The sequence below is a fragment of the Rhinichthys klamathensis genome, unplaced genomic scaffold, assembly GCF_029890125.1.
Source record: "Rhinichthys klamathensis goyatoka isolate OS25496 unplaced genomic scaffold, OSU_Roscu_1.1 h1tg000395l_1, whole genome shotgun sequence".
NCBI lineage: Eukaryota > Metazoa > Chordata > Actinopteri > Cypriniformes > Leuciscidae > Rhinichthys > Rhinichthys klamathensis.
The window spans coordinates 1977053-1991051 of NW_026606897.1; the positions used below are offsets into that span (position 1 = coordinate 1977053).

A 13999-nucleotide genomic window follows, 5' to 3' on the forward strand; every position below is an offset into this window, starting at 1 on the left:
TGAGGTTTGATTCCTTATATAGCCAGCTGAGTTGATATGGAAATACTTGAGTGTGTTCAGGACAAATTCCTCTCTCCTTCCCTTACATCAGAGAATGAGGTCACAGGTTTCTCCTCTGGACGTGTGGCATTTGCCATTGTGTCTAAATGGAGAGGGAAATTTACACGGGATACATTGTCAAATACGATCTAAAAATTTAGATCATTAATTAGTAACTTTATAGATTATTCCTGATGTATTGTATTTGGTTGATCAGTGGTTTATTTTGAAGGGAACTGACTTCATTGACCTTATGCGCCAGAGAAACAAGTGTGCAGCCATCTTTATAATTTTGTGTTTGAACTTCCGTTTCTGCAGTAGCTCTGTATATTTCTATGGCATCGCTGTCGAAGAGGTATTTGCTGGTGAAGTAGATTTACTTATTGTAGAGTTAACAAAAAAAAGTTATCATGAGCGTTGTAATGTTTGAAGTGGATGTCATAACAAATGTCAGTAGACCGGGACGGTTTTAAAACGAGCGGTTTTTATATACGATTTTAAAACGATAATACATTTTTTATTTATAATGCACTTTACATTTCAAAGAAATCTCAAAGTGACACAATAGCAAAGAGATTAAGAACAATTCCCAGAATATAATAAAGATCGTTTTAAAACGATCTTAACTTCATGCTGTGGAAATACAAACTAAGACAGAACACAGCGAGTGCAGCGCTAAAAAGGGGCGGGGCTACATACGTTGTATATATCCACTAAAATCACAATAAAACTAATTGTAAAAAAAATTAAATGAGATGTGAGAAATAGGACCATCATTTGTTTGCTTTTTTCCCCGTTTTTCTTCAATGAAGTTAATTAAGTGTGACTAAAAGGGATAGTTTTTAAGAAAATTGTCATCTTTTACTCACCTTCAAGTTGTTCCAAATCTGTATTAATGTCTTTATTTTTTTTCGTTTTTTTTTTTCGTCAAGTCAATGTTCGTTAATGTCATCAACTGTTTTGTTACCCACATTTTTTATATATTCTTTTGTGTTTAGCACAATAAATAAATTCATACAGGTTTTAAACAATTTGAGGTTGAGTAAATGATGACATTTTTGAGTGAACTAACCACATTATGTGGGTCAGTGACATACCATTTTTGTCTGGATCTAATAATTTTTTCAAAAACATATTAAAAAGGCCATTTATAATACAAAGACTTTTTGGGGAATAAAGTGAAAAATGACAGGGTGATACAACAGTCCTGATATCATAATATCATACAAATTCCTGAAAAGAAACACCTTGAAAAGATAAGGAAAGTAATTTGGCATAATGTTTAATTACTATTTCTTAAACATTAACAAATACCAAAACTATTGCACTGTTAATATTTGATAACTTGTCAAAAAACAAAATTAAAAACAATGTCATCTGGTGCAAAAAAACAAAGTCATATGGTTCAGCCAACAAGGAGACAAAAAAAGGAAATCATGTCATAAAGAGGAGCTAGACCCTTATGATTGTGCATCAAGATCAGGAAGTTTCTTCAAATATCTGACCTTTTTATGAAAAGGCCAAGATTACGGTAGTTCAAGCTCTAAAATGTCACATTTGGTGACCCCCCCCCCCCCCCCCCCCCCCAAAAAAAAAAAACCCCAACTCTTTTTATTTTTAAATTAAAAAAATAAAATAAAATAATAAGATGTGTATATTCACACCATGTATTCAAGGAAATATGTTATGACATTTTTAGTCATTACATCGAAGCTGTTATTGAAAATTGTACAAATGTTTTCATAAAACCATATGAAACCAGCAAGAATACACATTTATAAGAACTTGTACATGCTATTTAAACTAGATTTTGAAAAGATTTTCTTTACTGCAGACACTCTTATTTGTCATTGATGCATATGATATTTGCAAGATGCCAAGTTGCTAGCACATGACCTTATGAATCACTTGTGAACTTAAATGATATACAAACAGTGCACATGATCGGTAAACCCATCAGTAACCTGCCCTAGACCCCATGCTGGCCTTTCTCCCATTTTCTGGAGATTGTGATACTTCCTATTCGGGATTGGAGGGACTGCCAGATGTTTCCTGGTCGCCCCCACCCTGGCTATGTGCGTAAGACAGAGAGAGAGAGAGAGAGAGAGAGAGAGAGAAAAGTCAGGTTCACTCTCCCCCTCAGGCAACACTGTCTCTGAGTCTTCACTTTTGAAAGCTTTCCTCTTGACCGGTTGTGTGCTTCTGGAGCTCACTAAACCCTCAGGACTACCGTGACCATCTTCAGTCTCACCTGAGTAAGGACACAGCTGGAGGAGACAGTGGGACGGGCTGTCAAACTCTCAGTGACTTTGAGAGCTGTGTTGCAGTCTCATGGCGTGGGACTGTGGCCTGAGGTATGTGTTTTCTGTGTCCCCTGCACTGCAGCAGGGCCCCGGGGCTGGTACACGCGATAAAGAGGATATCAGCCGATTGGAGATGGTCCAGAGACTGGCCAAAGACGGATGCCGCCTTTTACACAGCCCGCTCAGAGCTACCGAAAGGCCTGCTGAGGTGAGATGCACACTAACGTTCATGCATCAGCCAATCCACACACTGAGTATTATTATTAGGGTCTGTTTTCAACTCTGGGCTCTTTTGGAAACTTCAGTAATAGGGCTAGTATTTTAAATACAAATTAAATACAATTAAATCATTTTTATGCTTTTAATTTGACAAAATTACATCCTTGTTAAAATAACTTTATTAGTAGCGAAATTGTAGGTCCTGGTTGAAATAAAATCATGTAATATTAAAATGTTTTCTGTTTATTTCACTCTTTGTTTAGACTATTCTGGGTTTTTTTAATGTAATGATTCCAATTTTTAAAATGGATTTTCATATTTTATGATTGAAAGTCTGGGTGACGGACGAGGGTAAAACAATTAAATCTATACAAAACAAAACAATCTATAAATCTCTAAAAAAAATCTATAAATAGTAAATAATCATTGTATTTAGATTTTTTTTTAAACCTGCTGGGACATAAACATGCCCATAGTTGAAAAAACATTCGAATAGCATTTATAGTCAATGTCGTGTATATTTCGTTTTTTGGTAGTACTTGACAATTTGTTGTTTTGTTGTGTGTTATTTGTTCAGAAAAGGTATTATTTTATATTATAATAACTATTTTGTTGTGGTTTGTGAAGCAGCACCCTTATATGTTGATTGATATCATTATTTTAAAGAAAAGTCATTGTTTGGTGTCACTTTATCATTGAATCTGTTTTCAAATCTGTAGCTGGTTCAGGAGAGACTTTCTAAAACCGAAAAGGGCACCAATCTCATGCTAGTCTCTGATTGGTTGATCCCACAATAGTCCCAGTTGCCTCTTCCTGATGGCGGGCGGCCACTCACAATGACAGGAAGAGTCGACTTGAGCCCCATAAGGTTGCTGGCAACCAATCACTTCTCCTGCTCTGGGTGTCATGCCGTTCTATTCTGGGAGAGATATTTATTTGACCTTTATGAGACAAAAGTAGAATTATCCTTAATTTGACCTATTACCATGATAAGGAACTTTAAAATTAATTTAAGACAAGCCACTTGTAATGTGTTGTCATAATCAAAAGCTTTTTTGATCCAAATCCTTTTTGAGCTTCAAAAAAGTCACAGTAATTTGAGGCTGGGCTCAGAAGTTTTGTGCTGTTAGGAATCAGGATTAGTTGTATTCACCCTGTATTCGGTAATCATTTTCCCATTTAAATTCTAAATTTAAATGAACATAATTTTCATATGATTTAAGGTGTAAGAGGCTTCTGGGCAGTCCTTGGCTAATGAAAGCTGCGATGGAGTCCAGACCTTCTGCCGTCAGTCTGAAGGTCTGGCTACGCAAGACTTTTATGGTATAGGCCCCAGGTAATACAGAGAAAGAGTAAACATTGTTCATTTATAGTACTACCGACATTGATTGTAACAATATGAAGAGGGTTGAAAATTGGCAAACTTTTGAACGAAAGTCTTACGGGGTTGGAACAACATAAGGGTGAGTAATTACTGACAGAATTTTCATTTTTGGGTGAACTATCCCTTTAAATACATAGGCTATTAATTCTGATTCCTTACAATAAAGCTATCTTTTGTTGTTTTGACGACAACATTAATGACAGGCACATATGGCTGCTGTCACTTTTAGAGCTAATGGACGGATCCATTACTGTTTTCATTACACTGGCTGTCACACTGTTACATACGTAAATCTTATTTAAGACATAACCGACTGTGTTTACGAATATACTAACCAAGACCGGAATTTTGACACAATTTTGTGCGTTTTTTGCCGTTAAAGCGATGAAAAATAACTTTTGTTACTCGCGAGATGTTTGTGAGGCAGCTTTACTGTATACACACAGAGAAAACCATCTCTCAGAGAGCACGTGGGTACTAAATAGTAGGGCTGTCAAATGATTAATCGTGATTAATCACATCCAAAATAAAAGTTTTTTTTACATAATATATGTGGGTGCATTGTGTATAATTATTTTATATATATAAATACACACACATGCTTGTATATATTTAAGAAATATTTTCATGTATATACTGTATATAGATTTATATATAATTTACATTATATATAAATATAAATATTTTATATATAAATTATATTTTTTTCTTAAATATACATGCATGTGTGTGTATTTATATATATACAAAATAATTATACACAGTGCACCCACATATATTATGTAAAAAAAACTTTTATTTTAGATGTGATTAATCGTGATTAATCATTTGACAGCCCTACTAAATAGTTTAAAATCGCTTGAATGTTTAAACTGATAAGACTTAAAAAGACGTGAAAATTATAAACTTCAGTTACGATGCACTGCTGGCCCTATTGTGCAAGTGACATTCCGTCATGTCCCGACTCCTAAACGCGAGAGTGTAGTATCGTCGCATGCAGCGCATGGCTTGTGCAACCCATTTTGAGAGACGAGAGAGAGAAGAGAGAAGACGCATGCGCCATATGTCATTGCGTCACTATATCATCGCGATATGACACTTTTTTTATCATGTAAAAATTTATACCGGTGTTATCGTGGACGGTATGATATGGCACACCCCTACGCAAATTGCATCATTCTGCATAATTTTGACAGCTCCAGGGCTTTCGTGAAAACCACAGATTGTACTTCCGCATTTTTGTATCCCCGACAACTCATTCCCGCTAAACATTTACTCTTTGAATTCTTGCAGCGGGGAACAACACAATTTGACACCATTATGACTAAAAGTTTGCTAAGAAGTATTTCCTACTAAAGCAAGGCGGTATTTGACTGGGTAAGCGTATCCATAGCAGACTGGTGAGAGTGGCCTTGGACTGCAACATGCCCAGTTCCAATTTTAATATCATACCATTATGATCCATCTTTTTGTTTGTTTGTTTGTTTTTCAGATTCATGATTAAATTGTTTAATTGTTTGTATGCGGAACAGTTCATTCTGACATTTTCAGATTATGTTGACAATTATGCATCAGACTTGAAACCGATTACTTTTGGTGTCAAAATGGTTTCTGAATATTTGATGCAGGTAGTTGACTTTGGACTTGGCATGAGCGTGTCTTAACACAGCAGGCAGCTGTGAGACAAAGACGGTATGAGAGTAAAGACAGTGTACTGAGGGATGACCGTGTATTGCTGTTTGTTTGAGAATCCCTTTTAAGTGCGTACCACACATTTTACCTGCTCTCTGCTTTCACTCATCGTCAAAGTGATGTAATATTTTGTTTAACAGTTTGTGGAGCCTCTTTGCAGTGGAAAGGATTGGGATAGATAGAGTAAACTAAAGTTTCAAAGTAAAAGTATATGCTTTCTGTTTTCTGGGCTGTAAGTTAGTTTGTGTTGTTGGTTTTGTAGGGAACCTAATGCATGAATTGAAGCTAAATATTATTATTCTGTCTTTATCATTATGATATTATGGGTCTGTTTCCTATATACATATTTAATGTTTTTTCAATAGGCAATACATTTTGTTGTTGTATTTATTTTTTTATCTTTAGTTGCTTTAATCTAGTGGGTTTTGTTATAGATTGTATTCTATACCCATGTAAACCTTAGGAGCTGTAAATTATGCATATGGTCAAAAAAGTTTTTTGTTTATTCCAGGAGGAATTTTGGAAGCCTTTGTGCAAAGTAATATCAACAGACCAGGAAATGATTTAAAATATCACATTGTCTTTTTGACACTTACATAAACATAGCACTGTTCCAGAGGCTTCTGCTCCGTGTTGCAGTGACAAAAGCATTTGCAATTTACTTAACTGTGCTCGTAAAAAAACATGTTTTTCATTGGTGTATATAGTATACCAGTTTTATATAGTATAATAGTTTAGCATTACAGTATGCAAAAATAATAAATACAACGGATGGATGGATGGATAGATAGATAGATAGATACCAACTAGCTATGGTCACAGAATCAGTAATTCGTTGTATACAAATGATCTGAGCGCATTTTGTTGTTTAATGATATAAAGCAAAAATGTGAAGTGACAGCATAAAAGAAATACGCCACCAGGCTGATGTCACACATACAATATGTTGTCTCTGAGATTGGTGGCATAAATAAATGCATTACAATCATCGAACCCCATCATATGCAATATACTCGATACAAGGTGACTGGCTTTTGTAGCTTTCGACTGAAGCTCAGAGAAGTGTTGCGTCAGCCCCTGTATAATCACAGAACTGGTCTTCAAGGTCTAATCATGACGCATGCAGTCACTTCAGAATGGAGCGGGCTAACCAGGACACCTTTTAGTGTGATTGTAGTGTTTCTCTCAAGTTCACAATAACTTTTTTCTGGAATATGACATTTTTAGTACCCAGTCGAGTGAGATTATTTTGTTGATTAATGTTCCTCAACCCAGAAATGCCCCCTTAAATTTATGAGCCAAATATATTTGATTTTTTATTATTTTAATTTACCATTATTTAACCAGGAGAAAAGACAGGAATGTTCTGGCCAAGGTAGCCAGCTGAGTTTGCTTATACAACATACAATACTAAATCCAGCATAAAACATACAACCAGTCAAAAACATTTACACACCATCAATTTCACTCTCTAGGTTACGTGGTAAAATTTGTAAAGGACTACAAGTTTTGTACAGTAGCTTCATCTCTGTATGGAAAATATTCCAATCCGAGGTTGCGGCATATTTGCATTTTTTGTTGTTGCAAAACTCAGAACACTAGAGGCAATATTGCTTGAACAATACTATATTATGACCTCAAAACACTTTTACCATAGTGCATCATTTGTAAACTAATACTTTTTGATGTTTGCATCACATAACCTGCTCCATAAGAATGGCTTTTCTCCGGTAAGAGTCCCGTGTCGTGATAAAAGAGCTCAAAGACTTATGGAAGCAAGCTAAAATGGCATGGTTGCTTCAGCAAATGTGTTTTAATCTTACGTTTCCTTTTGTTAACACTGTCAAGTTTGTTAAGGGTTTAGTGTAGGTGTTATGATATTTTCAAACGCGATAGAGCATTAACATAGGGTTAGGGTAACTGTAGTGTGCAAAACGCATTGTAATATAATTTTAATATAATTTTGCGAAAATTTTTCCAATGAGCCTGGGGTTGGTATCTTGCCCAAGACATCAAATACAAAGACTGCCATTGGTGCCCCTTCAAAAAATGCATGCAAATAGATACTCTGTGGGTAGAAAGAGAAGATGCAAATAGATTCTTGCATCAAACAGGCGCTGCTCATTTGAGTTTGCCTCCAGCCTGTACTGACGCCATTGTGCCATTCTATCAGTCTAAATGTTTCCACTTCACTTCCCACAAAAGCGTTAGCACATCTCAATGCCACTAAATGCCACATTTCGATCCTGTGTAATATTACTCTGTCACTACTAAAGCGTTCAGGTCCCCCCAATGGAGCTCAATGGAGCTTTTTGCCAATCCAAAGCCAAGCAGAAACTTCTGCCTGGGGAGATGAGTCTGAGATTGTGGCTTTTTAAATGCAGTTTGTGCTGATCGTCATGAGAGTGTGTGGGGGTTGCAGTGTGTACATGCATCCGTGTGTGTGTGTGCGTGTTCGTTCGTCCAAGATCATTGGAGGTCTCTCAGTGTTTCAGTGCAATGGGCAATTAGAGCAGAAAAGTGCTGGTCCTTCCAGCCTGTCTGTCTGCCTAATTACGGGCGCACACACGCGCCACATTGACTGATGTGCTGTTTGCTGTAGTCTAAGGACAGAGAGAATGAAAACCAGCTCATTAAAACATGCGCACACACATACACTCGCACACACAAACTCTGCATGATCTATCCATTAATTGCACTGCTAACTTGAAATGCACTTCTCTTAGTGTATCACTGTAATGAGGGTGTTTTTCGAAGAGTGACAGTAAGATCCCGGTCCGTATGTTGTTGGCACAAGCATTATGGAAGGCATGAGATGCACACACCCATGTTTACACACACTAGTGAGTCAAACAGTTCACATGCTGGCTGGCTAAACTACAGCAAACAGACCTTTTACTGGAGTTCAGAGTCCAGAGCTGTTTTTAAGTATTCATATCAGAACATAATTAGATACAAACTCTCAAACTTTCTTTCCGTTTTAAACCGTACATGAGGGTATTGCATGGCTGGTTTAGTCTGCACTAGTTTGAGCACATTTTATAGCATTGCATACAGTTGTTGAGATGTTTATGTCAGTGATATAGGGAATTGGGTTTGCAATTATTGGTTGAGTTTTAGGGATGTATGAATATTGGAGTTTGGATGGATTGAGTGCTTTGTTCTCAGTGTGTGTGTGTGTATGTGTGTTTCAACGTGTTCGGAGATCTGTGGAAGATTGATAACACACACCGGGCAAAGTGACATGGCTTTTACAGGACAATAGCAGTGGAATATTGGTTCAGAGCAGCTTTCCTTCATACACATACTGTATATACATATATAAACGTCCATATACATATACAATGGCCACAAAAGTTTTTGACATATTGGCATATTTTATTTTATACAAAATTTCAAGGGTCCAAATTATAATTATTTTTGCAACCCCCGCTAATGGCGGGTGAATTAAGTATATTTACCTGCCATCCATAAATAAAGTATTTCATAAAAACTGAGAAACAGAATTTTCTACTATTCTCATTAATATATAGATAGATAGATAGATAGATAGATAGATAGATAGATAGATAGATAGATAGATAGATAGATAGATAGATAGATGTTTGTGCTATCTTTAAAATAAATTATGCTTTGTTTGATATTTTGTTCTAATTGTTCTAATATTCATATATTTTTAAGCTTGACTTTAAGGGATAGTCCACCCAAAAATGAAAATTCTCATATCGTTTCAAATCTGAATGCATTTCTTTCTTCTGCTGGACACAAATGAACTGTTTAGTTACCAACATTCTTCAAAATATCTTCTTTTGTGTTCCACAGAAGAAAGACATGGTTAGGGTGAGTGAGTGATGACAGAATTTTCATTTTTGCATGGACTATCCCTGTGTTCAAATGTTTTCATTACACATTATGCATAGATGTACGTACTGTATAAATATATATTCAACCAACAAACCAGCTCAGCACACACACGTAATATTTCAGCATAAAGGCTTGCAATTCGTGATTATGCAATATCAAATAACTAAATCAGATGAATTAATTCACCTTTCGAAACGAGCAAATGATTAAAATATAAATGCAGCCTCGCGCCGAGCAATGTTACGGCAGCATTGTGTTGGGTCACGATAAAACAAACCCATTGAACGGCGCCATTTGATGTGGGATGTTTAATTTAAAACTGTATTGTGATGGAAATCAGGGGAGCGAGACAGACAGGGACGGGAATACAGGGAATCTCCCTGGTGATAATGTTCTCCCCTCCCACAGCCCCCCGGTGACGCAGCAGTCCGTGTGTGTGAGAGAGAGAGGAGCCACGAGGTGCTTCAGAGAACGACGTCACCGAGAGCTCCCTCCTCCTCCTCCTCCTCCTCCTTCCCCTGGACCGGGAGGTAAGCAGCCACACACCCGCTCTCACATGCGAGTGGAGCTCCAGAGCGCGCGCACCCTTTCTCTCTCGTCTCTCATTTCTCACGCTTGTCATTCCGTCTTTCATGTAATCTGTCCAGCCTTGCCTCTTTGTCACTTTATTTATATCTCTCATCTCCCTGAAGTCATTCTCTAACGCGCTCAATCACACACACACACACACACACACACACGTATGAGGATGTGCTGCATTGGCGTGCGCTCTTTCCTATGGAGCCCTTCTGAGGGATCTTAAACCAGAAGCTCCAGAGCGCAGTCAGGCTTTTGACTCCTCGATTCCTCCGGGTCAATGTGGTAAGTCGGCGCCGATGTGGACATGGGCAGCAGGCGTGCAGTGGCCCCCGACCCGCGCATGGACGACAGGTTGATGCCGGCCGCTCTGGTGGAACAGGAGGAAGACGAGGATGAGGACGAGTCCTCCGATACCTGCAGCACAGACCGAGCTACTGTGCCTACATTCGACGTGCCGTATTTCCGTTATATTGACGAGGAGGGCACAGAGGAAGAGGGCGATGAGGAAGGCTGGTGCAGCAGTCGCTCCCTGTCCTCCATCGAAGAGGAAGACTCCAGTGACTCTTCTGTCTCCCACAGGTACGCTGCCGTGCCTGCCGCCCCTGAAAGGGTTTTGGAGCATCTGCTGGGCCACCTGAGGCTGGAGGAGGAGCAAAAGAGCAGAGAGACAGGTGAGCCGTCACCTTTTATCATAGTCGTGACCCACGTATATATGTTTTCTGCTGACTTTCTCAACTGATTTTGAGGCATAATCTAACAGGTGTTTTTCGATTATGCAGAGATCTGCAGGCTTGACTGTATTTCATATGTCATATAAGTTGTGTTATAGTATGAGTATGAAACAGGGCTGTTTAATTTTAAAACTATTCAAATAAACCATTAAAATAGTTTTGTTAATTGAAAAAAGCTGAAACAAAATATAAATATTGAACCTTTTAAACGTAAAAAAAAAAAAGTGAAATGTTGCCTTGGCCACATTCATAAAACTAAAATGACTAAAACTAAAATTAAAGTAAAATAAAATAAAGCAAAAAAAAAAATTTTTTTATAAAAATAATAATAATAGAGATGGCTAAAATACATAACAAATTACTGAAACTAGAATTAAATTGAAAACTGAAATTTTATTCGAAATATCAATAAATACTATTATAGTAATTGTATAGAATACTAAAATAACACTGGTCTGAAATTTGTCCATCTTCTTAAACATGATCATACCATCTCTTAAACTGATAGTTCACCCAAAAATTTTAATTCACACTCTTGTGTTGATCCAAACCTTTATGACTTCCATTCTGCTTTGGAACACAAAAGAAGATATTTTGAGATTTTTTTGTCCATACAATTCAATTCAGTAGGGTCCAATGTCTTTTGTACCCCACTGACTTTGATTAAATCGACAAAAACAAATAAAATGTTCTTCAAATTATCTTCTTTTGTGTTCCGAAGAAGAAGGAAAGCCATACAGTTTTGGAATTTTCATTTTTGGGTGAAATATCACTTGTAAGAGATTGGATGATCATATTTTAGGAATAGTAGACCTGAATCTAGTACCTGGACCATTCAAAACAAGCTGCAAATCTGAAAAACCTTCTGAAAATAAAGAAAATACTCCGTTTTTTTTTTTCTATCAATGCTGCACTTTAATTTTTGTGGCACAAACATCTATCAACATTGTCACCTGCTGTTCCAAAAATGTTGCGGCATGTACTTCAAACAGCAGTATATTTCCTGGTTCTGTTTTTGTGCTATAAGGTAAATGATGTGATAGTAGTGATCCATTTTTAGCTGACTGCCCGACTGTATCCTGCTGGTACTGAGTTATTATCTCCTGCTGGCTTTAATGTCCTGCCGTTATGGATGGCATGCTGCACTCCATGTTTAGCTGCCAACAGTTAAACATGGAGGTTGAAAGGGAAAAATGCAGATTGTGGGATAGTTTCACCTATTGGGATGCACAGAATAATTTATCATTTAAATGCTTGAATGATTATAGCATTGTCATATCTGGGACATATGAATTAAAACTATAGAACTAATGCATGGATCCTTACATACAAGGAGAGGTAAAAGATATTCTGCCTGCCAGGCTTCAGTCATTCTTGTTTTTCCAGACAGAATGTTTTTAGTAAAAAGTATTGATTTAGATTCTCCATAGGGAACAGAGCATCTCTGTAGCCCTAAAGCCATGAGGTCTGGGTCAAATCTGGAGTGAAACTGTGGGATTTGTGACTCTTGTTGTGTTTTGAAGCTGAACAAAGAAACAGATTCATTTCCAAGCCATTATAAGGAGTATGAATGCACTCTGCTTTGGTACTCTGGGTTGCTGAAGTAGTGTGTGTTCGATATCAAGCTGTTCTGTCTCTCAGACTAGATTAGAGGAATGAGTAAGTGTTCTTTCCCTTTAGAAAAAGCCTGACTTTGCGGCGGCTGTTCCCCCTCCCTCTGTATGGCGAGCCAGTCCAGCGGAGTGAGTTCTAACCTCATTAAAGACATTGATAGCTAATCGCTATAGTTCAGCTCACTTCTCTGTTGTGCGCGCAGAGTCTTGTCTGTTGAAATCCTGCACTGCTGCACTTCTTCTGTCTGCTTTCAGTGCAGTTCCAGAACTCTCTTCCATTGCTGAACAGAGGAAAAGATGCCATCTGGGCATGCACACACCACTTATCCTCCTATTTATTAACAAAAAGACTACATGTGGAGTTTTCAGCTGGTCAAAATACCATCATATGTAGGTTATGCACATACAAAGAGCACATTTATCCCAGCACACAGTTTTGTTTTGGATGTTCGGTAAGTTCCGTCACGGAATATATATGTAATATAATGAAATAAAATCAGGTTGTGAACATATCCCTACGCCTTTAGGTTCGGTGTCTTTAGATTCAGTGTTAAAATGCCAATGTGAACGCTTAGTGGACCAGGACACTGCAGGACTAAACCAAGTGATTGTATGTAAAAGAGCAGCTTAGACGTTTTGCTAAACTTCTCTTTTTGTGTTCCATGGAACAAAGAAAGCCATATAGATTCCTAAAGACGTAAATTATGATATAAATCAAATATGTAGTTGAACTGTTCTTTTAAAAGCTTTGTGCTGATGAAGGATATATCTTATTGTCACCATTCTATTATATATATAAACAAAATTGTAGGTGTTGTCAGGGTAAACAGTGATATAGTGGTGAGAGAAAAGGTCGCCATGATCTATGAACTGTCAGATGAAGTGGCTTCACTCCTAACTGCCTGGTAAGCTCTATTCTACTGGGAGGGTTTTGTCCACGCTATAAATCTATTATGGTTTAAATGCTATGACAGATAATAAATGAGGCTTTTTTTTTTTACGCTATTTTTGAAATGCATCCATAACTGCATTAGCTCAGACTGCCCGGTGATCCATACATAGTTTTTCTGTATGTGTCTGTATATGTGTATATTTTGGTGTATTGGTATAAATAGTGCGTTCTTGTAAACGGAGAGAGACAAAGAAAGAATTAGACAGACAGAAGGAGAGACAGAGATTCCCAGAGGACAGGACTCAGGGGACATGAAGTCTGCCGGTGTATTGTCATGCTTGCACACCCCTCACATGTGTAGGGAGTTTCATAGGGCTCAGTATTGATTTCATACGGCTTCTGAAGTATCCATCAGCTGATCCCATGTGAATTCCGTGTTTACATCCTGCAGGACAGGCTGCTTCTGCACACAAAAAGGATTTAAATGTTTGTTGTTTAACGTATGAAGCCGAAGGGAAGCGTGCAGTAAAAGTATTGATTCGGTTATGGAGAGCAGAGGTTGTTTTATTGTTTTTTTTCTAAATGAAAGGTATCCAGCCAACTGTATCTCCCTACAGAGCTGGAGCTCTTGGCATTTCTTAATGCTTGTAAATACATGAGCAAGACGCTGTGCAATGAAACAA

General features: G+C 37.5%; 1 protein-coding gene across 1 annotated transcript in view; it reads left to right on the forward strand.

Moving 5' to 3' along the window:
* Positions 1-13999, forward strand: part of rapgef5b (Rap guanine nucleotide exchange factor (GEF) 5b) — a 73200-nt gene that overhangs the window by 31399 nt on the left and 27802 nt on the right. Inside the window, exons 9-11 of the mRNA XM_056234462.1 lie at positions 2425-2550; positions 9910-10031; positions 10660-10751. Of these exons, the coding sequence (XP_056090437.1) occupies positions 2425-2550; positions 9910-10031; positions 10660-10751 (340 nt within the window). The remainder of the gene's footprint in view (positions 1-2424; positions 2551-9909; positions 10032-10659; positions 10752-13999) is intronic.